Here is a 25,037-nt window from a genome sequence, read left to right on the forward strand (position 1 = left end):
GGGCAGGGCCGCCCTCGGCCGCTCTCTGCTGCTCTCTGCTCCGAGCACTGACCTTGGCAGCTCCCTTGTTCTCCGGTGGCTTCTGTTATCGCTTGCTTCCATACCGACAGGTGAAGCGGTGGGAACAGCTTGGGTTTGCTGTGCACTCAGTCTGTGTGGCTTTCTTGGTTACCTTCTCTGTCTCTGTCTACGTGCTAGCTGGCAGAGCTACTGGCATCACAGCAAAGCTTCAGAGAACTCACCCTGCCAAACTCGGGTGCCCTGTCTTGCTTTGTGTTTGAGTTTTGGTTGTTTGAAGCCATTAAGTTGACTTAAGTATGAGGGGTTTTGTTTTTTTCTCAGCTTTTACTAGATGTCTGTAACGCACATGAAGTTCAGTGAGAATTTGGCCAGCTGAGAAGAGGCACGTTTTTGCAGAACAACATCCGCTCGTTGAGTTGATTGGCACAAAGAAGGAAAGGGTTTTACCTTGGCAAAGCTGGTGTTTAGTGTTTATATTTCTCTCTCTCCTTGCCTAGATCGAGCGATTGGAAGTCAGCAGCTTAGCACAGACCTCCAGTGCGGTGGCCTCGAGCACTGATGGCAGCATCAATGCAGACTCTGTTGATGGGACTCCAGATCCTCAGCGTACAAAAGTGGCTATCACACATCTACAGCAGAAGATACTGAAGTTGACTGAGCAGATCAAAATTGAACAAACAGCCCGTGACGACAATGTGGCAGAGTACCTGAAACTGGCCAACAACGCCGACAAGCAGCAGAGCGCCCGCATTAAGCAAGTGTTTGAGAAGAAAAACCAAAAGTCAGCCCAGACCATCTTGCAGCTGCAGAAGAAACTAGAACATTACCATCGAAAGCTGCGAGAGATTGAACAGAATGGGATCCCTCGGCAGCCAAAGGATGTCTTCAGGGATATGCATCAGGGTTTGAAAGATGTTGGAGCAAAAGTCACTGGCTTCAGTGAGGGAGTAGTAGACAGTGTAAAAGGTGGACTTTCCAGTTTTTCCCAGGCTACGCATTCAGCAGCGGGAGCTGTGGTTTCCAAACCCCGGGAGATTGCCTCCCTCATAAGGAACAAGTTTGGGAGTGCAGACAACATTGCTAATCTGAAAGACTCCTTGGAAGAAGGCCAGGAAGATGGCACAGGAGGCAAGGCTCTAGGTGTTATTCAGAACTTTCAGTCAAGTCCAAAATATGGCAGTGAAGAGGATTGTTCCAGTGCCACTTCAGGCTCAGTGGGAGCCAACAGCACAACAGGGGGCCCTGTGGGAGCTTCTAGCTCCAAAACAAACACTCTGGATATGCAGAGCTCAGGGTTTGATGCTGTACTGCATGAGATTCAAGAAATTCGAGAGACACAGGCAAGACTGGAAGAATCATTTGAGGACCTTAAGGTTCGCTATCAGAGGGATTACTCATTAATAATGCAGACTCTCCAGGAGGAGCGGTACAGGTATGTAATTTTGTACTTTGTTTCAGAATTAATTACTGTGAGTCGCAGGGGCACCAGAGTCCTGGATAGTACTACTGGGCAGGCTGTTCCCAGCAGCCTGATTCAGATGGGAAGTTCTGTGGTCTTCTCAGGTTTTGGCCCTTCCAGCTCGATCTTTTTAAGTATTGTTATCTTGCTGCTTATCTCCTTTTCTGTACAAGAAGGAAATAGGGAGGAAAAGGGGTTATTTCATAGTGTTTTCAAGATAAAAAGTCAAGCCAAAGAGGTTTTAGAAGGGTGTCCTAAAAGATCTGGAGTACACTGATGCAGTTACTATTATCTAGACATGTGCTTTGCCCTGCAAAACTGCAAAGTTTTGGGTCGAGGCAAGAGAGAGGGAGCTACATGTGGACAGTATCCTGATCCTGCCTCCTCCAACACTCGGATCCACATCTACCAGAGAAAGGAATACCCAGCTTTCTTAAGGTTCTCTAAAAAGACATGATCTTGCATGGGAACCAAAACTAGGATATCCCCTTCCTGTCTCCACTCAGCCCCACAGTGGCAAGTTTCAACAAAATGAAGTGTCAGATACTGGCAGTGCTCTTGTCACGGAGATTGCATGGTTCTGGAAGTGGGTAATCCATGTTTCTATTGGCTTTCCCCTTGCTGAAAGGAATGGAAGGCCAGAGGAGTTGCTGCAGCACTGCTAGTCTCTGATCAGGTCGTACGGGAGAGGTGATGGTAGCTTCAGCAGCCCGACAGTATGGTATGGTGGCCAGCTCCTCCTGCCACCTGAGGCTACCCCCACCTCCCCACCAAGGAAAGCAACCTTTGGAGAGGTGCTGAGGGAACACTTTACCTTCCTCTTGCTGGGTGGGAGAGAGCTGTCAGCAGGGTGCCCCTGCAGAATATCTTGCATCCTCCCTGTCACATGCTGGGAGCAAGGTCTTGTCCCCAGGCTCCAGAGGGAGGAGTTACTAGCTACCCTTCTGCAGCCATTCAGGACACTGCAGTCTGAATCAATGGAATTCTTAAAACTGCTTTTTAAAATTTAAATAACAAATGCAAGGGGCCTAAGTCCTTATTCTGATGGAGGACGGTAGGCTTTTGTAATGAGGTTGCTTATGGCCTTCATCACTTCGGCCAGTCTGTGAAGCACAACCTGCGAGGCTCAGCATAGCTGCTGGGTTGTGGCGACAGGCTTTCTGAAGTACTGTGGGCCACTGGCTGCGTTGGTTTGCACAGTTCAACATGGAGTTGCCCTACAGCTCTTTGGACGTGCTGGTGCCAGATCATTGGAAAAACGTTTGAAAAGGCTTAGCCTGCCTAGGATCTTGTAGAGACAGCAAGCTTTCTGTGTGCTTTGCAAAGCTTGGCTAGACAAAGCCAGACCAACAAGCGCTTTCTAATCCTGCTTTGCAACAATGAGCAATTTGGCTGAAACCGATGCCCAGCACAGCAACTTTGGATCCTAGTGCCTCCTTATCATGAAGTGATACAGTGTTTGATCTTCCACTCCCCCAGCAGAGAAGGGGCCCTGTTGCTGTGTAGGTTGTTGTTTCATCTGTACAGCAGCAGCCATTCATGGGGGAATGCAAGCATAGTGCAGCTGAAGGAGCGGCCTGCAAATACAATAGAAGACCATGGGGGACTGACGTATGTTGTCAGCTAAACTGGCTAGTTATTCCCTGAAACCATTCAGCAAGGCTCGCGTAGGTTCTCCTACTGGTGCAGTATGAAGTTGTCTGTTGTGTGCCGTTAACCTTTACTGAGCACTCCCCCCAGGTGACCCCAGAGCCTAACCACTAACCAAGGCAGCCTGGAGTGAAAAGCTTCTTGGACAATCTGTATTTGGCTTATAAATGCTTAAAGATAGTAATTTAGACCTGCCATTTGGAATCTTGATGCAAAATAATTAAAAGAATGATCTTTAAAGAGGACCAGTTACTGCTCTAGGTGAATCTGCTTTTGCCAGGGGGGTTGGACCAGGTGATCTCCAGAGGTCCCTTCCAACCCCGACTGTTCTATGATTCTGTAAAGCACACTGAGTGCCCTTGTCTCTGCAGGCTTTCAGAGGTGAGCAGGTAACTGCATGATCCACAAGGAGCTCATGTGTCAGTCAGAGTGAGATTAATACCTCACTGGTCAAATCTAGATTCTTGTTTTGTAGCTTCTGTATTTTAAAACATCATGAAGATTAAAGCCAACATCACCCTCAGAACTGGAAGGTTATGTGATGTGTCTGAGGGCAAAGAGGATGCCGCTTCCTTGGCAGGGGGGGCTGGCACCTGCTCCTTGACTAGGAACCCCTCTCATTCCTCAGCTCTCTTCAGAAAAAATGAAAAGATGGGAATGGAGGCTGTGGTTTGAAGCTGGGAGGCTGGGAATTCAAATTAATCATAACTGGCTTTAAAAGCTATATACACCTCCTAACTCTGCTCTGTTTCTGGGAAGCTTTCAAAAACAAGTGCTGACTTCAGTTAGAGCTTAAAAAAAGTGTTTTGGAGAAGGCTTTACTTGTAGGCAGTACGCAGTGTTTGTATTGTACCTGGAAGCTGCAACAAAGCCCATGCCGTGACCTTTTCTTGCCCAATCTCTGTCCATTTCCTCTTTCTTAGATGTTCTACTTTTTTGTGGATTCTGATCTTTTTTCATTGTGTGTTCATGCAGTTTCTGTTTATCAGCCGTGGCTTGCCTTGCAGGTTTTCCATGACCTCCTCAATCTCCTCCCTCCCTCTCCCTGCTTCCAGATCTTGCCTATCAATCCGTGTAGCTGCGGTTTGGTAACTGGCTTGGGGGCAGGGGCAGACTGGTGTAGTCACTCCAGTTCTCCCACCCTGGTGCTGCCGAGCAGCACCTCGGCGAGGCTGGGTGGGCTGTGCTGCCCTGCCTGCCTGCCAGCAGCACATGCCAGTACCAGAGCTGCCGGCGCCTGAGCTCCGTGCTGCTCCGCTGGGGCTGAGTCATTGAGGAAGGAAGATTCTGGCGGTGCCTTGGCTGTCATTGTGTTTCTTGTGCAGAAGGAGCGGACGCTGAAATAGCCTGTTGCTTATCTCATCGGTTGGAAGGTGGTGGTTGTTTACTGATACAAGCAGGGACTTTCAGTGCTATTGAGACTGAAATAAAGTTCCTGCTGAGTATTTTCATCTTGCCTGTCCCTTTAGGAACCTGTTTGTGTGCAGTGAAATCATGAGCTCATACATTTGGAGTGTGGCCAGTCCAAGGGTTTGGGTTTCTTCCGAAGTCTGGCATCCTCAGAAAGGGCATTTAGGTCTCCCACGCTTCTGTCAGAAGTCTGTCAGCTAAAATGCTAGACACCAGTGCTTCCATTTATTTGGTTTTTGCTGTAGTTTTAATCATTTGACTTCAGTATGTTCCTGTGACTTATTTTAACATAGAACAAATGTGCTAAACCTTTGAGGTCTAGGAGGGTTGAAGAGGCCTTCCGGAAGGGTGGCCAGGCAGCAAAGCCAGTGTGTGGTGCCCACCCAGCCATGAAAGCACCAAAACGCCCCTGCAAAGCTGTCGTCTTCCACCGGGAGACCTTTGGGGCTGGAAGCACAGGGTGATGTGCACACTGAGAGCAGCTCATGCTTCCTCAGGAGCAAGCTATCTCCCTCACACATCATCTAGATAGACAACTTGGAGTATATTGCAAATAGATACTGCTTTTAGCTGTTACTCCACTATTGAAAGCAGCATGTTCAGTAGCATAAAAAAATTATTTGGATGACAAATAAAGATCAGATGAAATTTTGCATGACATAGCTATAAAAAAAGTCCATCTTGACCTTGAAGAGAGGTATTAAACTCTCTTCACAGTATAATGTGAAGATCTCTTAGCATCAGTTTGGTCAGAGTTTCTTTACTCACTAGAGCACTTACTGCGTGCAGATAAATGTCTTTTTCATCGTCTGGTTCTTATATGTGCTGTAGTAGCCATGTATTTTGCAGCTATTACTTTAAAATGCCTTAAAGCTCTTAAAAAAATTAGATGGTCACAACTGTGGTTCCCTGATTCCCAAGCAGTGAGCCTGACAAAATGTGTGGAAATCTGACAGGGCTTTTTTAAATGCTCCCAAATCCCATACTTCAGCCAAGCATCTTAACAGTTTACTGAGTGTCTTCCGTATGAACATCTCTGATGATCTCCGAGATACTTGTGACAGTCGACACTAGTCCATTACACAGAAAAGCTTCTGTGCTGGAGCATGTTAATCAGAGGCTAGTAATTTTAAGGAGAAGTTTCACATTTTAGTTAGTGGGAAAATAATTCTTAGAGTCCAGTGAGGGATCTTCTGTACCTGAAATAAAGTGGGGTTTGGTCATTCAGGGCACTGCTATATTCACAGATGAGTTTAGAGTCTGTTGCATAGACACTGGCACTCATATGTTGGGAAGTGTAAGTGTAATCATAACTCTCTTGACAGGTGTTCTGTCCCTTTATTTTTGTAGTACCTCTGAGTTAAATGTGAACCAGCCTTCAACAGGCAAACACCAGCTTCAGGCCCTGTAAGTTTTGTGAACCCCTCCTAACTTTTCAAATTCAAACACCAGTAGAAAACAGCAGGAAAAAAATAGTAATTCTGAATTGTAGATACTGGTACAAGCAGTGAAAAAGAGATGAATGGAGGAAGTGTCATTTCAAAAATAAGGCTGGGTGGGGGTGTGTGGTTTTTTTCTTTTAAAATAACCCAATTCCAGCAGTTTCTGAAATCACTGATGTTTCTTGGGTGCTGTAGTGGGTTTGCATGGCAAGGTTTTGGTAGTGGTGGGGCTACAGGAGCAGCTTCTGTGAGAAGATGCCAGAAGCTTCCCCTGTGTCTGATGGAGCCAGTGCCAGCTGCCTGCAAGACAGACATGCTGCTGGCCAAGGCTGAGCCCATTAGTGACAATGCCTCTGTGATAGTAGATGGGGGAAAAAAAAAATCCATGCCAGTGGGAGAGAGAAGTGAGACTATGTGAGAGCAACAGCTCTGCAGACAGCCAGGTCAGTGCAGAACTATGGAGCAGATACCCACCTGCAGCCCGTGCAGGACCCCATGCTGGAGCAGGGGGATGCCCAAAGGAGGCTGTGACCTGTGGGAAGCCCACACTGGAGCAGGCTTCTGGCAGGACCTGTGGCCCCATGGAGAGAGGAGCCCACGCTGGAGCAGGTTTGCTGGCAGGACTTGTGACCCCACGGGGAAGCCATGCTGGAGCAGTGTGTGAACTGCAGCCCGTGGGAACAGAAGTTAACAGAGAGCCGTCTCTCATGCAGGGACCCCACGCTGGAGCAGGGGCAGGGTGTGAGCAGGAGGGAGTGGCAAAAACAGCATGTGATGATCTGACCCTAACCCCCTGTTCCCCATCCCCCTGCGCCACTCTGGGATGACATAGCGAGATCAGGAATTAACTTAAGCCCGGGAAGAAGCGAGGGGTGTGGAGAAGGCATTTTTCTGATTTGAATGGTAATAAATTAATTTTCCCCAAGTGGAGTCAATTTTGCCTGTGATGGTAACTGCCGAGTGATATCCTTGTCCTTATTTTGACCCACGAGCCTTTTGTTATATTTTCTCTCCCCTGTCCAGTTGAGGAGCGGAGAGATAGAGTGGTTTTGGTGGGCACCTGGCATCCAGCCAGGGTCAAATCACTACAGGTGCAAACTGCAGAAGTTCTGGGGAAAGCAGGGGAATGAAGTGTGGTTTGGGAGCAAGCCGGTAATCCTGCATATGAAGCAGGGAGGGTTGGAGCCAACCCTTAGTATGCTTGAACTCTTCAAATATACGGATTTTCAGGGTTTCCTTATGTTTGCTCTAGACTGAGATAGTTTTGAAGTTATTAGAATACAGTTGTTTCTTGTTAGAGAACAGGATTTAAGCTGCCTGGCAATAGTCGTTTTGTGAAGGGCATTTGTGTGGGAGGAGGTTAAAAGACATAATTGTGATCTATTCAGAAATGCTGAAGTCCCTTTTTTGTGTAATAAACCCACTGGAGAATTTTGTAATATATTAACAAACATAATGTATTTCAAGTAACAGATGCAGCCTTTGAGACTTGGAGCAGGTTTAGTTGTGATGTCTTGGTTGTTGGTAATGTGGGGTTTTTTTAAGCTGCTTGGGAACGAATTGCAATATTAATTACCTGGGCTTGTTCTTCATTAGCCAGTCTTCACATGGCTGTTCCTGTGCTTGCAGCTTGTCGTTCTTGGGAAACCAGTTCTCTTGTGTGTCCTGTCTCAGTTGCACAGCTATTATGGCACCTTTCTGGCTGAGCTGTGTCAGCTGGTGGTTGTCTTAGTCTCACTGCTGGTTGACCACATGTGTTTTGTTGCTGGAAATTGTCATGCTATGTCTGACTCCTTAGTTTAGAGCAATATTGCATTGGGAATGTAAATGAAAGTTCTCTTCAGGTTTTTCAATTAAAACCAAAACACCAAGACTGTTATTAAAGGCTAACTTTTGCCTACAGATTCAGAGTATTTAGCTTGTGAAGCACCCAGAAATCGGGGGCAGGCAGGCAGGGAACCAAAACCCAGAAGCAGGATTTTTGTCTTGTTTTTGGAACTTGTAATTAAATTCTTTGTTCTAGATAAATATTTTTTTATTCATTTTACACATGTGTATGAACTAAATTCACATGGAGTAAGAGGGAAACTGAAATTAAATCAAGGAATTATCACAGTGTTGAATTCTTTAGAAATTTCTCAGTTATTACTATCAAGGGTTGGATGATAAGAGCTGTATGGTAAGCTTTTTCCATGCTGTTATAGTGAGTAGGCAGTGGAAATCAGAGTAAAAAATGGACACAATAGCTCTACCCATGCTTTAGTACCATCAGAGTGATCGCTCATAATGAACCAAGAGTGAGAAACTTGCGGGAAGCGTGGTGGAAGAGGATGGTGTGGATGGTGCCCAACTTGCTGCTCCCAGCCCTTGGGCCTAGCTCTCTGTGTTTGTTTACCTTTTGGAAGTAATAAAAATACTTGCCTGATTTTAAAAAGGTATTGAAGCATGAGTTGCTTGTAAATTTGGACTTGAAATTCCAAAAATTAAATGCTACATACAAATGGAAGGTAGCCCTAATGTATTTTGAAAGTGCTGAAGTAACAATATGGAACTATCATTGAGAAACAAAACTCAGAATTGTCATAACCCAAGTTTTTTGGGCAGCCCCTGTTCCTCAGGACTGCTCCCAGTCCATTCACCAGTAGCAAACTGAAAAATAAGCCTGCAGGTTAACGATTCATGTGCCCTACTTACAAACAATATGATGGTCTTTGCTAATTAAGTTGCCTCATTCTTGGGAGATAAAGAAAAATTAAGTCAAAGATATCTGTGTGACCTCACATGTAGATGGAGATCAGACAGGACTGTCATGTTCTCGGAGGCATCCTTCACACTTCATTTCTGTGCCATTTTTATGTCTGATACTGTTCAGAGTGCAGATGAGAATGCTTGAGCTTATGGTATTAGAAGGGAATGGTTTGGTTTACACAAAAGTTTGGGGAATAACTTAACTCTGTTTTAATCCTTGATTTCTTGCATCACTTGGCAGTTGTGATTTAAGTATCCTGTGTGTTTTTCCCCAGGACAGAAACAGGATTAATGTTACCTTACCTGGTAGAAAGGATTTCCTTAATTCCCAGCGAGAGGGCCTCACATGGCAATACATGCTTTTGTAATGTCTGAGGTAGCCACGCTAGTTTTTAGTGAAAAGTCTATGATGTTCGTTGCTTGATTGTTAGTTGTATAACTTCACCATCCTCTTCTTATTAAAGCTACTGTGCGATGTGTGTAATTTCTAGATGTGAAAGACTCGAAGAGCAGCTAAACGACTTGACTGAGCTCCACCAGAACGAGATTCTCAATTTAAAACAGGAGTTGGCCAGCATGGAGGAGAAAATAGCATACCAGTCTTACGAACGAGCCCGGGACATCCAGGTGGGTGACAGCAACAAGGGGACTCAAGTCCTGTTTTTTCTGCCTGCTCTTACTGTAACTTATCCGCTTTTGAAGTACTTTGGTGATTCAATGTTTGGTTTTAATCCTTGTAGCTTTATTGTTAAACTGCATGCTGACGAGTTCTGGAAGGGCCTTTATTCCATTTCTGACACATGGGTACTGCTCCAGGTCACTTTTTCTGTAAGGAAGGGCTGTGCCCATGCACCAACGGGCAAGTTCATCTGCAGAAGGAGCATGCCACTTGGTCTGGAGCAGAGGTTTTAAATAAGTTGTAGCGAAGTGGAAGCTGTTTCCACTTTTTGTAGGGTACTAGAAACTAACAGGTCATGACCTGAACACTTTTTTTACAGTAGTGTTCCCAGTAAACGGACCCTAGAGTGTGTTTCTGTGTCACTGCTTTTACAGCAATGGTCACGTATGTCTAAGGAAAAATGGCTTTGTGTATTCACTGCACCGAGTCAGGAAACAGTTCTTTGTTGGTTTTGCCCAAATAAGGAGGTATTTTTAAAAGAGACATTTCTTTCAGTATGTAAAAGACCAAAGCTATGGAAACAGATTACGGAGTTGGAGGGCTTTCCACAGAGCAAGAGACCTGGAAAATTATCTGAGCAGCCGCTAAACCTTATAAAGAAAGGCCTATTCAGAAACAGGTCTACTGTTCGTTTTAAATAGTTGCTGTGCTAGTTTTAGCAGGCATCTCCGTTCTGATCGCTGACATGAGATTTTTATAGCATTGAGCAGAGAATTGTAGGTCAAAGTTCTCTCTCTTTCCTCCCCCTAGAGGTGCCTCAGCCAGGTGATTTCGTCTGGAGACAGAGCAGGCTGTGTTTTTGGCACGCTTGTAGATCCAGCAGCAAGTCCCATTGAGTCAGTGTCCTGCCAGGTTGCTTGCTGGTAGAGGGGGCTGAGCAGTTTGGCCCTGTGCTTTCAGGGACTGTAACTGAAGAGAAGCTGTTGTGTTTCATTGACCTCCACACACATGATGCAATGACAGAAATGTAGCAGGTCGCAGTGACCTTCAAGTTAAGGTTAAAATAAATCAGTACCTGTGGACAGTGGTGCTGTGGCCTCCAACAGAGTAAACAGGAGGCTTTCCCTTGGGGGAATGTTACAATATCCAAGCTTTTGTTCTCCTCTTTAATTTAACATGGCAGGAAGAAGTAATGTTGAAAACTTAAACTGAAGTGGGGATTTCAATAGGGTTTTTTAGTCTTCATTTTATGATTCAGCGCGCTTAGTGTAAACTTGCAAATTGGGACAGATTGTTCCTCAGCATTGCTGGGGGGAAGGTAAGTGTTGAGGTTTTTTGCATGAAAAATTAGTTAAGAGCATGGGCTGATGTTGCAGAGGAGGAGAATCCTGGTTCCTTTTTCAGCCATCCGCCTGAGACAGACTGACTGGGGCTTAATGCAGACTTCTAGGTGTTACCCGAAGTTGGCCTTCATGTCTGAGAAAAGCAACTCTTGAGGGAGGATTAATGGAAACAGTGTGACTTTGTATCTCCAAGAGCAGAAATGTCTCATTGCATTAATTGCCTTAAAACCTCTTCCTTCTCTCTAGCCCACCCACTGCCTGTCACCAGTTTTTACTACAGGTTGGGTTGGTCACTTGAGGTTCAGCATGGAGAAGAGGTCTGTAAACAATCCCAAGTCAGCAGTGCTTTGGAGATGATGTTTTGTACAGGATAGTCTTATTCCACCTACATTTGCTTTGCCTCTTCCTAAGAGGCAGTTTCATAAATCTCATGCTTCTTACCCGTCTAGACATCTCCCTCCTCCAGCCCTTGCAGTGTCACCTGGACTTGTGCCAGTGCCACAGCTTGCTGCAGTCTGGAGGAGACCTTCCTCCTGTGACACCAGCTGTGCAGTCCCTGCCTTGGTAATCCTCTAACCTTTCCCTGAGCTCGTTTAGTTCACTGAGCAAGCAGAAAGTGGCTGAGCCTTTTTGCTTAGTTATTTTTGTTGACTCTGTTTTCTGCCAGGTTGACTAGAGAATCGAATGGGCTCAGAGAGGGGTTGAGTAAGTGCAAGCCAATGCAAGGAAAGTGATAGAAACAGGAGGCTCTGGGAATGCACATCCCAGAAGAGGAAGGGGAGGAGGAGTGCTGGCTAGACACAGCACCTCTGTCCCCTCAGTGATCTCTTGGAACCAAACCTCAAGTGAGAGCTCACTGGGTCCATCCCCCCCCCCCCCCCCCCCCCTTTCTGTACAAAGGCTATCTGACTGCTGAGGGCTGCCAGCATCCTCCTCCCTCTGGGCCTGACAGCAAGGCAGGAAGGATGGAAACGTCTCAGGTGACCATTGCACCGTATGCAGGGACAGGCAGCTGACAGTGCAGAGTGGCAGCTGAAGTGTGTGTTTTAGCAAAGCCTGACTTGTGCCCAGCCTGTCACCTGTCTGTTGAGCCTCTCTGGTGTAAATGGGATGATGTGGTGCATTACAAACTGCAGTACCCAGTTAACCAGGGGCTCCTCACCCTCCTTCACATGACACGACACAGCTTCCTCTGCTCTGCTGCAGGATATGAGATCAGCACAGTGACTCACATCCCACAGGAGGTGCGTAAGGCAGGAGGAAGGTGGCCCTGGTCTGGCCTGGTTGGTAGGGTAACAGCTGGGGGCTGTCTGCCGCTGGGGCGGACTTGTGGGGGCTTGCAACCCAGCAGTGTGTTCTTGCTGACAGGAGGCACTGGAAGCGTGCCAGACCCGCATCTCCAAGATGGAGCTGCAGCAGCAGCAGCAGCAAGTGGTGCAGCTGGAGGGGCTGGAGAATGCCACGGCCAGGAACCTGCTGGGGAAGTTCATCAACATCCTCCTGGCTGTCATGGCTGTCCTCCTCGTCTTCGTTTCCACTGTGGCCAACTGCGTCGTGCCCCTCATGAAGACTCGCAATAGGACGTTCAGCACTTTATTTATAGTGGTTTTCATTGCCTTTTTGTGGAAACACTGGGACGCCATCACCGGCTACTTGGAACGGTTCTTCTCTCCCCCCAGATGATGGCGGCAGGAATGAGCCGTGTTGCCCTCCTCCCGGCACTCTTGGTGGCAAAGATTAGTCAGCAACAACTCCGCTGAAGTTTTGAAGTGTCCGAGTGAATTTGTTTACATTTAGAATAACGTTTTTTCTCTGCGAGATACATTGCAATAGTATTTTTTAGATTTTATTCAAGAACTCTTTTTGGCGAGAATCCTGGATAATTTTTATGTAGCATGGTTCTCTTTGGATGCAAATCTTAAGATTCTTTAAAGTGTACAAAAGAAATAAATAAAACACAGGAATTTGGAGCATACCAATGGGCAATTTAAATTGTGGCTTGAACCTACTGTACTAAACCTGTCAGGAAGAAGAGAACATGGTTAGCTTAAGATGAGCAAAGCTAAATCTAGTGCACAGCCTTGAATGATGGTACCACAGCAAACCTGTAACACTAAACTTTTACTGTGAAGTCTGCTCACATTCCATGTCCAAATGTATGTGTTCAGAGTGGTTTCTTTCCTTACCAAGAGAAAAACAACGTGTGGATCTCTTTCCCAGCTCAGCATCTGGGTTTGCCGTTTGTGCTAACCTGACTTACAATAACTTCCTATAAGGCTGGCTAACTTTGCTAAGCATATGAAGTGGAAGCCTCATGCCATACACAGTAACTGCACAGTCGTGCTACAGTATTTTGAAGTAGTCCTTGAAATACTTATCTTTAAGCAGAAGCCCTTGGTCGCACTTTTGAGGTTTTTTTTATATATGTATATTCACAGATTTAAAAAAAAATCCAAACAGCATACTTGAAGAGTGTAATACTCAAACTCTCAGTGCTTCCTTATTGTTTCTAATAGGATTTTTTATTATAATTATTATTATTATTATTATTGGGGGGTTTTTTTGGAAGGGGTTGGGAGGGTCTTTTTTTTTTTTTTTTTTTCCTTTTAAATAAAGAAGTGATGTTTTTAAATGAAGAAATGCGTGAATAATTGTGAGCCATCTTGTCCTGAAACAGTTTTGAGGAGGGCAGAGAGCAGTTTCTAGTGCCAGCCTGTCTGGAACGCAGTGCCGTTCATATGCCATTTATCGGTCCTCCTGAGCATACAGATGCAGCATCATGAAAAACATCTATCTTCTCCACACATTTTTGTCATGCAGGGCTTTTGTTTTTTTCATTTTCCAGGTGTGAAGGAGAGTGTGTTTTTATTTCTCATTTGCACGTCATCTCTCATTCCTGGTCTCAGGATAAGAATAAGGAATTCCTGTTCATCCCTTCCTAGGGAAAAGACAAGTTCTTTTAAGGAAAGAAATACTGAATCAATGGTCTACTTAAAAGAATGGTTGTCTCTGAAATATCTCTTGATTTAATTTTTTAACAAACCCCTGGAAAAGTGAAACCAAAGTTTTCCTCCTGTCAGGCTCTGGTAAGATCATTTGTGTGTCTATGTTGAGGTCTTCTTTGTACACTGTATCCATGTGGTGTACCATAGAGAGCATCCTCTTCTTCAGCCATGGGGACAAGTAATTGGTGTTAGATACCTTTTTTGAAGCTCTGAAGGAAATGTCAGCTTCAAGTGTAGCTCTTGAGTCCTAGCAACAGGCTATTGCTGGTGACCTCTTGGTACTGGCAGGCAGGCTTCATGCCCAAGGAATCTGCATTCACTCTATGCTGTTTGTGTTTTTTTAAACTGGTGTCTCTTTCACCATAAAAAAGCCAAGACTCAACGTTCATCATAGAATGATAATTTTGTCTTTGTGAAATCAAAAGACTCCAGGATTCTCTTTCAAGACCATTTATGATGTTTAGTTAGATCTTACCAATTTCTTTCCTCCTAGGCTTAAGTTCCCTTTAGGAATCAAATGTTTTCCAAGTGACCTAAACCAGCTGAAATCATACATAAATGGAACATGTCCATCATGTATATATACAGAAGCCTAGGACTTAATGCTGTGATGCAAATTCTGGGTTCTGAGAAATTCCCTCAAACTAGGTTAACAGCCTTGAGGGTCTTCTGGTTGCCAGCAGAGGCAAGTCCTCTGCCATCCAACCATCCTTCTTCCTTCAAAGATTACGTCTATTTTTTCCGTAGTCACAAGAAACTCAGGTACCCCCCTCCCAGGGATCCCAGCACACCTCTCTCTGTCACCATGTGCACTAATCTGCTCCTGTCCTACTTAAAACGCAAATTGCCGAGTGCAACTGACTCAAGCCAAAAATAATCATGCTTTCTATGGAGTTGTAGACAGAGCAAAGATTGCATAAACATTCCCTCCCTAGACCACAGAAACTACTGTGTATTTACCACCCTCCTCTGGCTGATTCAAATTACATGGGTAACTATTGTCTTTGCATTGCGTAGTTTTTGTCAGAAACAAAAGTGTGAAAAGCAGTAAGAACTGATTTGGCACATGATTGAAAAGCTTTGTTGCCTTTACTTCTGAAACCCGGCCTTTGCATTTCTTCTTCTTAGTTTTGATCACACTAGAATTGCTTATGGTAGGTTTTTAAGTGGTCAGATTAGGAAGGAGTTGAAATCCAATGGATCAGGATGCTCAGTGCCATTTGCCTGTAGTATTTGACAGATGTGTTTGTCACTCCTCTTTGTATCCTTATTTCATCTGGTGTCTCAGCTCTGTGTCATCTTCAGTAAATACCATTTGCTAATTTGCCAGAAGGCGCAGGCTTAATAGAAACTTGTCACCTCAAAACTGTTTTTTGAAGGCCATGTACATATGGTTCTGGACAATGTCTGTCTGTCTGTCTGTCTCTTTTCTCTCTCGACAGTTTCTTCCATTCCAGAAAGCTGTCTGCAGTAATGCCATATATGATGCTGCATCCACTTTTCATATCCTAACACAACTGCCATGTGTTTTGCCTTTTGCATTAGCAGAACGTTTTGGGGTTTTCCTCCCTCTTCAATTTGAAGGTCTGTGATGATTTCCGATAGCTTAACAATGATTATATTGTTGGAAATGTGATTCTAGCTTTAAAGCTCCCTTTCCTTGTAAGTGGTTGTGTTTGCTTTTCTTGATGAAGTGTTTCTGGATGACATGTAGAAGACAGTTTCTGCCATGGATGTGAGTGTGTGTGTGAGTACCTTTTATTAGCCTTCCTTATGGATGTTAACTTTTTAGTGACCATCTCTGAGTTGCAGAATGTTTCCCAAAACATTTCATATTCAGAGTTGAAATGATTCTGAAATTGCTTAGATATGTTTAGACATATCAACTTGGCATATAAAAAAGGAAGAATATAATGGACTGTTCAAAAAGCAGCAGCTTTTCCTTGAAATTCTATGGTTCAAATGAAGTTCATCTGTTTTTCCCCACTTCCTTCAGTGTAAAGGAGAAAGAAAATCTTGATGCAAAAAAATTTACCGTTTTGAATTTTATAAAGTTCTCTTTTCTCTCAGTCTCCTTAGTTTAGTTTAATGATACTCAGCATGCTCACAGCAGTTATTTCATTGGTTTATTCCAATCCCATGAGTTCTTAGGTCTGATCAGATTAAATGTTGACTTCTGTACATGTTGCACTGGGACAGAAAAGCACTGTCTTGCAGCTTTGAAAATATGCATTTTTTTAATTAAAAAAGCAGCATTATAACAAAAGAAGCCAAGCTACAAAGGGGTTCAAGATCGGGTAGTTGGCCAGTTTTTAAGTGAATTCTGAATGTAGCTAAAGAGTTAAAAACCCTGTGTGTCTGTGTTGTGTATGCCAGGTGGTATAGTAGTAGGCAATTGACTTAGCTGTAAGTGTGTTTTAAAAGTGTAAAAAAAAAAAAAACAGAAAAACTCACTTGCAAGGGTTGAAAAGTACAGAAATGACACTTGTGAACGTAACACTGTAGTTTATAGATCTTAAGCTGCTAATTGTTGAGAGAGATTTACATTTGTCTTGTCTGATTGTCACAGATTCTTCTGTGACACTTTTACTGTATATAAAAAACTTTAAATAAAGACCTCAGCTATTAACACTGGCCTAATTTTGGTGTTTCCAGGGGGGAGGGGAGGGCGTGGAGGGATGGTTGGGAATTAAAAAAGGGGTGTGTTGTGCTGAGCCCTAATAGCTTAAAATTTGAGCAAGTTGTCTGTAGATGCAGTCACCAAACTTCATCCTATAATCAGCCATGCACCACCTGCGCATGGCAAGAATTAATTGGCTGGCAGTGTTTGGTCTCTGTGGGCAGAGGAGGAGAAACAGCAGCGCTGCACTCTTAATCTGTTTCCTTCCAGTCCACCTGGAGCCTGGGACAGCTTCTTTTGCAGGGTCACGGCCATCCCTGCAGGTGTCCAACCTGTTTGTGTGGCTTGCACATCACGGCATTTCTCTACCTTCCCTACCTGCAGTCCTCAATTTGGAGGTGGGTACAGTTGGATGAGATGACCTGCCCAAAAGGTGCCTGTAGTTGGAGAACTGGGAGTTGGTCCTGTATTTTCTACCTCAGCGGGTCTGTAACCTAGACTGCCCCAGCTGAGAAGGGGTCAGGGCTGGCTCTTGCTTCTTTTTTCCTGACTGGGATGGACCAGCTCTGTGCTCAGCTGCACGTGCAAAGCAAGATATGGTGCTAGCCTCACCTGTATTTCTCACCTGAATCTTGTAATGGAGCAGCTCCAGGTCCCAGCTGCACTTTGATGAGGAAGAGTTCAGCTGGCAGGACGGCATTCACACACCAAAAGCCCACTCCCTCTGATGAAAGGTGAGAGTCTATATGATGTTGGTTGGGCCACCACTCTAAACATAAGTATTTTGTCTGCCATGTTTCATAGAAGAATTTCTGAGTTGTTTAGTATTTGTACAAGCTGAAACTGAGCAGATTCCTCACCAACATGGAAAAAATACTCATTCCTCTCGGGTTTTGGTCATGTGGCCACGAGAACACAGAACTGAGAAGGGAATGGTGACAACTTTTTTAAGGGAAAGGGGAGCAAGTCGTCGTCTCTGTTCTCATGAAGAGGTGCAAGTGCTGTAAAACCAGCAAAAGATGAAAAAGCAAAAGCGATTTTCTCCCCATAGTCTCCCCACAAGCAGAATGCAAATTCCAGCAGATTATGGATTAAGTGCCTGCACGGGGCTGCTTTTGCTAGAGCCATCTGGCTCAAGATAGGATGTGGATGCTAGTTGTGAAAGTTTCTGTGTTCTTTCAGGGTGGTCACCTGATGAGCACTGGGTGAACTTGGTGTGGTTGTTGAACGTGGCTCAGGATTGACAGGGGGGGCATAATGACCAAGGGTGAAAGCAATGGCCTACTCCCACGTCAACAGTTTTAATCCCATAATTTGGAGGAATCGTTACTCAGTTTTTCGGTTAGTCTGTGGGAAGCGGTTGGATAGCTCCACCCAGGTCCTGGGAGACAAACAGGGATGTGGCAAGGGTATGGCTATGCTGGGTTGCCACAGTGGAGACGAAGAATTGGCTGATCTTTCTTGCTAAAGCAGTCATTCTCCCAGGTCAAGTCACAACGCACTGATGCGTTTTGGTAGTAGGAATTTGGCCAAACAGACAGCTCCCTGCCACAGGCATCTGTCTTCAAACTGTTCCTTAACCACCACCAAATCCACACTTTCTGCTTTAAAAGAGAGTTTCGGTTAGTGGCTTGTTGGCCTCAGTGGAGCCTCCCTTGCTGACTGGAGTTCAGCAGAAATGTGAAGCAGGTTTTCTGCTGCCTGAGTTAGCGTGAAATGGTACATCCCTGGGCAAACCAGCTCTGCCGAACAATTAATTCCCTAGCCCGATCCCCTCTGGACTTTGGGTAAGACAGCCCTGGTCCAAAGGGGCAAAACTGGGAACACCGAGGAGAAAAGCAAGAGCGGGATGGGAAGCTGCGGTGTGTTTTCAGGCTCCCTCTCTGGCACAGGTGTGCTGTAGCCCCGCCAGTGCACAGGTGATGCTCGCTTGCAATCAAGCCGTCTGGAGTTCAGAGCTTCCTCCACCACTGAAGTCCTGCAGAGGTGCAGTCATCAGATCTCTGTCGTGACACCGCAGAGGACGTGCCTGACACCGGCTCCGTGGGAGCTTTCGCGCCTCACACCAGCTGCGGTGTGCGGGAAGCGCCCGCGGCCCCGCGCTCCGGGTGCTGCTGCCGCCCCTGCGTCAGCCGCGAGGCCTGCCGGGCCTGGCCGAGGTGGCTCCCGTTTGCCCCGGCCTTGCCGAAAGTGTCGCCGGAGGGGACGGCGCTGGCGAGGTGAGCGGGCTGAGGGGGGAAGCCGCTGTCTCGTCCTGTCTCGGCACCCCTGGGAGCCGAGTGCGGCGTCCCGGGAGCGAGCGTCTCGGGGGGGGACTCTGAGAGGGGCGCGGGGAGGGCGGGAGCAGTAGGGCACGTTCCTCTGGTCGCCCCCCTGGAAAACGCCCTCGGGGCGGCAGCCTCCCCCCGGCCCCGCGGCGGTGCGGGCTCGGCGTGCCTGCCTTCCTTACGAAACCGGCCCCTGGCGGGGCTCCGCCTCGTGTCGGGCCAGCTCCGTGCTGCCTCCCGCGTCCCCTCCCGGCGGACGTTCCCGCCGCCCCCCCGCGCCCCCCGGTGCCGTGGCCAGGACACGCGGAGCCGAGCGAGGCGGCCCCGGGCACCGCGGGGGGCGGCCCGCACCGCTCCCGTCCCAGCCGGACGCAGCGGCCTAAGGGCGCCGACACCCGCCCACACCCGGCCCTGGGCGCGCCCCCCCGCAGGCGCCTGCCGCCCCCTGGCGGCGGTACCCGGCGCTGCGCACTCGCCCCGCCCGCGGTCTCTGGCGGCACCTGGCGGCAGCAGCAGCCCCTGGGCCGCCAGCCCGAGGGTCCCGCCGCCCGCCCTCGCGGCCGCACCGCAGCCCCGGGCCCGCACGGCGGGCCGCGCAGGGGCCGGCCGGGCTGAGGGCGAAGCCCCCCGGTGGGGTCCTGCTCCGCCTGGCGGCTGGCCGTGTCGTGCCGAGGGCCGCTGGAGGGTGGGGTCCCCCGGGCCGCTGTCCCGGCACCGCGGGAGCCCCAGCGGGCAAACCCCGGCCCCAGCGCCGCCGCCTTCGCTGGTCCCTGCCGCTCCCGCCCCGAGCAGCGCTGGGAAACACGGGGCCAGGCAGGGCCCCCTGGCCGCGCAGCCACGGGAACGGCTCCCAGCGCCGGGCCGCGCCAGCGCCCCCCGCCACAGCCCGGTGCGCAGGGACCCTGCCCCGCGGGGCGCCGCCGCTGCAGCCCGCCCCCGCGCTGGCCCGGGAGAGGGGCAGCCTCCCCCCGCTCGGGCGCCGCGCTCCCGCTGCGGCCCCGGGAGGTGCGGCCGGGGGCCCTGGGGCAGCAGCGCGTTGCTGCCACCGCCCCGGGGGTGCGGCTGCAGGGCACGGTTGCTGGTGGCGCACGCCGATGGCTCACAAAGCGGCTGTCCTGCGAGGCTGCGTGCTCCGCGGCGGCTGCGGCAAGCGGGGCTGTGTCTGTAATTACAGTGGGATTTGGTCATTTGTCTGATCTCCCCTCGCAGCGGGGCTGGAGCCCACGAACCCTTGGTGGGGCTGCGCGGGGTGTCCCCCTGCCGCCGCCTCCCGGGGGGCTCGCGGCGCCTTTGCCGGTAGCGCAGGCTCGCGCGGTCGGCGTCTCTGCCGGCTCCAGGGCGACGGGTTGACCTGTTGGCTGACTTGCCCCGGCAGCCGAGGGGAGCCGCGCTGACTGAGCTCCCCGAGGTCCGGCCTCGGCCCTTATCTGGTGGAGCTGTGCATCCTGCGGCAGAGATCCCGCACAAAAGTGCCTTTTGTCTGGTGCAGGGCAGGCTCCTAACAGAAAAAGGAGGGGAACAAATCGTATGAGATACGGAGGTTCTCTGGGGACAGGACAGAGGGAGCGCAGGAACAACGGCCGCATTGATAAATTCTCCGTTTCCTGACGCTGGCCAGGGAAGGGGGGCCCTCGGCAGCGGCGGCGCTGAAGAGCGGAGGGGCTGGATGTGGCAGCTGTGCCAGCCCAGCACGGGGGTGGCCCACGGGGCGTGCAGGCACATGACAGTGATGGCAGGGACAAGCTGCCCGCTTCCCCTCGGGCCAGATAAGCCTGCAGAGGTTCAGCCTGGAGACGCTCTCTTCTGTTAGCAAAATGCCCGTCATGTTTCTGCCATGTCCCCCTCCCAGACACTGCTTACAGCTGGCACCTTTGGCGAAGTGCTAACAGTGCGGTTAATTATCGGGGCAGGGCACGGATGCAGCTGGCACTGAGGAGGGTGCGGTGTGCCTGTGCTGTGGGAACAGGGGGCACAGCTGAGAGCTGGTAAACTCAGGGTGCCAACTGGGAAACGTCTTTTAACTGGGCTGCTAAAAATCCTTCCCATTCTCCCCATCAGCTAAAGGAAATCTGGAGCTCCACTGTCCCAGACACCCTTTTTTTTTTGGCTCTGGCACATGGGTGGTTGCAGGAGCTGCTCGTGGACCCCCACACAGGCATTCACTGGCTCAAAAAGTGAGTGAGCCGGAATGTCCTGTCTGACTCCCTAAATGACTGTGGCCCTTCTGTGGGGCTCCATGAGGACAGCCCAGCCCCACAGCGTGTTGCCTGGAAAGCCTGCGAACAGAGGCTTAATCCTGGGGCTGAGACTCATTGGTGCTGGGGGTGGTGGCTTGTGACAGGTCTTGCCGCTGGCACAGCTGGTTCTCAGCATGCTGCAGTGGCTGAAGCTGTTCCTGCTGCGGGCATTCACGGGGAGGCCTGGAGCCAACTGCTGTGGAATGCTGATACACAGGGGAGCGTCTGCTTTTCCTCTCCACTGTGCTGGCTGATAAGCACGAAGTGTATGAAGAGGAGAGGCAAAGATGGACTTGCCCAGTCTCCCCATCTGATACAGAAACATGAGCAAGGCACAGTTTGTAGGTCGAGATAATAGCTCTCTCTAGGCTAACCTAAACATGTTATAAGCATGGACGTAGCAGTGAGCCGGAGTGATAATGGCAGCAGAGTAGATAGATTGCTACTATCTGGGTTATGAAAGGGGCTTTTATTTAATTATGCTCGATTTGCTTCCTCTGCTTCTGGATTCCTGCACTGCCGGCACAGGGGCCGCAGCAGGTGGTGAGGCAACAGGTGCCAGTGCCCCAGGGACCTGTCCTGGGGTGGCTGCAGCAGCCTTGTGTGCAAGGGGGACCTGAGCCTGGCACAGTGGTGCTGCGGGACCCCTTGCATGCCACACCAGCCAGCATCCTGGGGCACTGCAGGAGGGTGAAGCCTGTGCCCTCCAGCCCCACACTGGTTTTATTACAGCTGTGGCACCTGGCAGAGCTGGCACCCACTCTGCTGCCTTCTATTTTTATGACTTCGCTTTGAGTGTGTGCATGGGATGGATACCTGCTGTCCTCGTGGATATTGTTGGGGTGATGGTGAGGCTCAGCTGGTGGGAGGCTCCTGCCCTGTTCTGAGATGAAGGCACCCAGAGTAGTCACAGGTTCAGGGACAGCCAAGGCCAGCTGGGACCATGAAGGACCCAGACCAGATCATTTCATGCTGAGGTTTCCCCTTGCTGAGGCATCTCCCCCTGTCAAGGCCAGGGATGGGGTGGGAGGAGGTTGGCCCAGGGTGCTCCACTGAGGGCCCTGGAGCCAGCACTGGTGCCCCTGAGTCCCTCCCCGATGACACCAGGGGGGCCATGGGCAGGCTCAAGGTGCAGACAGAGACCCAGGAAAGTCCCGATGGCCGCTGGCCAGGCAGCTACAGGGCTCACCCCCCATGCCCTGGGCAGCAGCACTGGGGCTCCCGCTGGACCCGGGTTTGCTCCCAAAGGCTGGAGGTCTGGTGCTGGGCCCCAGCTGGGGGGTCTTACCCTGTGGGTGTGGGCTTTGGGCAGGGAGTGGAGGCAGAAGACAGCAGGGACTAGCTGTTTTTTCTTGCCGGGCTACCCGTTTCTAGCACTCGTGATCATCCCTGCACCCCAAAGCCAGACCATGGCTTTGACTGGTGCTGGTTTTGCTTCTCTGTTGGCACGTTTCAGCACTGACTCATTTCCTTTCCCACTGCCACTCCTCGCTGGAGAATGTGGCAGGAGGTCCCCCTGCGAGCTGCTGTCCAGGAGCCCGGCGGAGCAGCTGCTGCCCTGCTTCGGTCTGCTTCCTTCAGCATGAGCGGTTTTGGTAACTTGCCGGGTCATCAGCACACAGACTGAAGTTCGGGGTGTACCTGTGCTCCTCTAAACCCTGTTTCCACCCATGGGCTTCTTAGGAGGAGCAAGCCAACGCTAAGCAGTGCTGATGTTTCATTCCATTTATTGTTGGTTTTGAGCTTGTGGGCTTGCGCCCAGGATGTTTGATTTATTTTTATTTTTTTTATTTTGTCTGGAGCACCTGGAAACCCTGACAGTTTCAGACTGTGCAGGTAGTTGTCACAAAGTAGAGGTGGTCCATCTCTGAGCTTTCAGAGAAGGAGGATCTGGGAAGGGCTGCAGCTTTCCACCAAGGAAGCTTCTAACATGTGCTTGAAGCTCTGGCTAATGATGCATCAAACAATATTCAGGGACTCCTGCCAAGCAGCCTGGCAGAGCAGTCCCCCTCCAGCCAAGCACAGGGGCGTGGGATGACATCCCCGAGGTCACTGATGGCATGGGTGGCAGGTCTGAGGACAGGACCCAGGAGCCCTCTGGGTCTGCCAAAGGGCCTCATAGCGTGCCAGGCGCGGAGTCCAAGTCCTCAGGGCTGCACATGGGCTCCCCCTGTTCTGTGGCTCGGAGCCTCCTGCTGTTTCCCTGGTGTGGCCACAGGCAGGGTCCCTGCTCCGCCAGAAAGTCACGCTGGTCTCCAGCCACTGCCTAAAGCCTCTTTGGGAGGCAGAAGAGGTTTTGAAGCACTCACTAGCCCCCAGGTGCGTCCCCTTTGCCCCACAAGCCACGGGCAGGGCCAGGGTGCAGGTTTTGTCACACTCAAAAGCAAAATAGCACGAAACCTGGTTGCTTTTCCACCTTGATTTACTATCAGCTTTGACAAGCTTTCTCTCTTGGCTCCTTCGATAGTGTCAGCCATGTCTAATGCTGTTGATTTTATAATATATCTAATCTGGCTTTCTTAAAAACACCCAGTATCTCAGAGCTGCTGTTCTCCTCCTTGAACCATCTTCATTCCTTGCCTTCTTTCTGTCTTTCCCAGCTGGGGCCAATCTGTCCGGGAAATAGTCCAATTTGCTTCCATCTGATGGGAGCGGATCCCAGCTCTGTTCCCTTCATCTACTCCAAAGCTGAAATCAGCTTAGGACATTATTTTGAAATCCTTCATTTTCTTCCTCTGCGTTTTTGCTGCCACTTTTCTCCCTTAGCAGAGGCACTGGTGAAAATACCTCCAAATACCCCTTCCTTTGGGATTTTTGCAGGGCAACCGCCATCTGCTTGGTGTGACACAGACCTTCGAGGTCCAGACAAGATATTCCCCAATTCTTAGACCCTCCTGTGCTCTGAGGAGCAGCACTGGCATCCCATGCAACTTAAATTCCATACAACTTAAATTAGCAGGTCTGGGCCAGGTCTGAATCCCCCCGCAGGTGTCCCTCGATGGCCAGGGGAGCCCCTGGAGCCCAGCGCCGGCCATCGTGCGCCTCCCGCAGCTGCCAGTCACCATGTGGGGAGGCTGGGATCTCTGTTACCTGGCGCAGTGTTGCCCAAGAACTTCTTGGCTCCTCTTGCTCCATCAGCACTCACTGGACAGGACAGGGAAGGGCTTGTCTGAGCTCGCTGTCAGCCTGGCACAGATTTGGTGTGGGCAACATCAGTCCTCAACAGCCTCAGGCAGCCCAACCTCGCTTCCTGGGGGGCTCACGGGTGGCATGTTACAGCATTCTCTGGTTGTGCCTTTAGCCCTGTCTTCTGGGTGGGCTTCAGAGCCATGCTGTAACCTTGTCCTGCTCCTGATGGGGTCCCCCGGAGGGACCCAGTGCTGTTGAAGGACCCTGCCACCAGCACCTGCCTCTGCCTGCCATGGCCAAGCCTGCAGGGCTGTGCCCCATCAGCAAGGGCTCTGCCCTGGGCTGGGGCTGCCCTCGCTGCTCCCCAGTGCTCAGCCTGGGGAGAAAGACTTGCTTTTTCTGCGCCACCAGCATCCTTCCACCTTTCATGGTGCTCAGCCCTCCAGGACAGCGAGTTAAGTGGATCCATTAGCACAGCCAGCACCGTGCACTCAGGGTCTCTGGATGCAGCATGAGCATGTTAACCTTATTTACGCAGTATTTCCTGATCAGAAATGCTGCCGCTTCAGTCAGCCTTTGCAAAAGAGGGTGTAGCTCAGCCTGAGGTAGATGCCATCTCTGCTGTAAGAGACCTCGCAGGAGGGGATGGGGCAGTGTGTCTGTATAGGGGCCCAGGAGATGCCTGAGGGGCAGTTTTCCCGGCAGCCCTCTGACTGTTGGCACAGCGAAAGCAGGCACCCGGGTGCTCTGATCGCCCGTAACAAAGAGACCGTGGTGGAGTCATCCCCCAGACAAAACCACTGTGGATGCTATAACCATGCATGGAGTTTCACCCGAAGCTTGCCTTTGTTTAACGCAGGGGACCGCTGCCGTGAGATCTGGGTCTGTCGTGCTGCTGCTTGGGGATCAGCTGGAGGCACGGGCTGTGCGTATGGAGCCATAATTGAACGGTTGGATCTGTGGGCCCCAAGATGCATCATTGGGAGAGATCAAGGGAAACTCCAGCTAGAGGGGCAAACGTGTGGCCTGTTGAGGAGTGCAGAGCAAGGCTGTGTGGGGCCCAGGGGCAGGCTGTGGAAGAGTTGGA

The 25,037-nt window shown here is 49.7% G+C and overlaps 1 protein-coding gene across 10 annotated transcripts in view; it reads left to right on the top strand.

The window, feature by feature from the left end:
• The window catches only part of TMCC1 (transmembrane and coiled-coil domain family 1), a 134,362-nt gene that overhangs the window by 103,980 nt on the left and 5,345 nt on the right, over positions 1-25,037 (top strand). For 9 of the 10 annotated variants that reach the window (XM_056334715.1, XM_056334720.1, XM_056334717.1 and 6 more), the window contains 3 exons: positions 519-1,453; positions 9,222-9,357; positions 12,061-16,326. In XM_056334715.1, the coding sequence (XP_056190690.1) occupies positions 519-1,453; positions 9,222-9,357; positions 12,061-12,375 (1,386 nt within the window). In that variant the 3' untranslated portion in view covers positions 12,376-16,326. Of the gene's footprint in view, positions 1-518; positions 1,454-9,221; positions 9,358-12,060; positions 16,327-25,037 lie in introns of those variants that run through there. The other variant, XM_056334714.1, reaches the window with a different exon arrangement.

This window comes from Falco biarmicus, chromosome 4 (genome assembly GCF_023638135.1).
Source record: "Falco biarmicus isolate bFalBia1 chromosome 4, bFalBia1.pri, whole genome shotgun sequence".
In the NCBI taxonomy this organism is placed as follows: domain Eukaryota; kingdom Metazoa; phylum Chordata; class Aves; order Falconiformes; family Falconidae; genus Falco; species Falco biarmicus.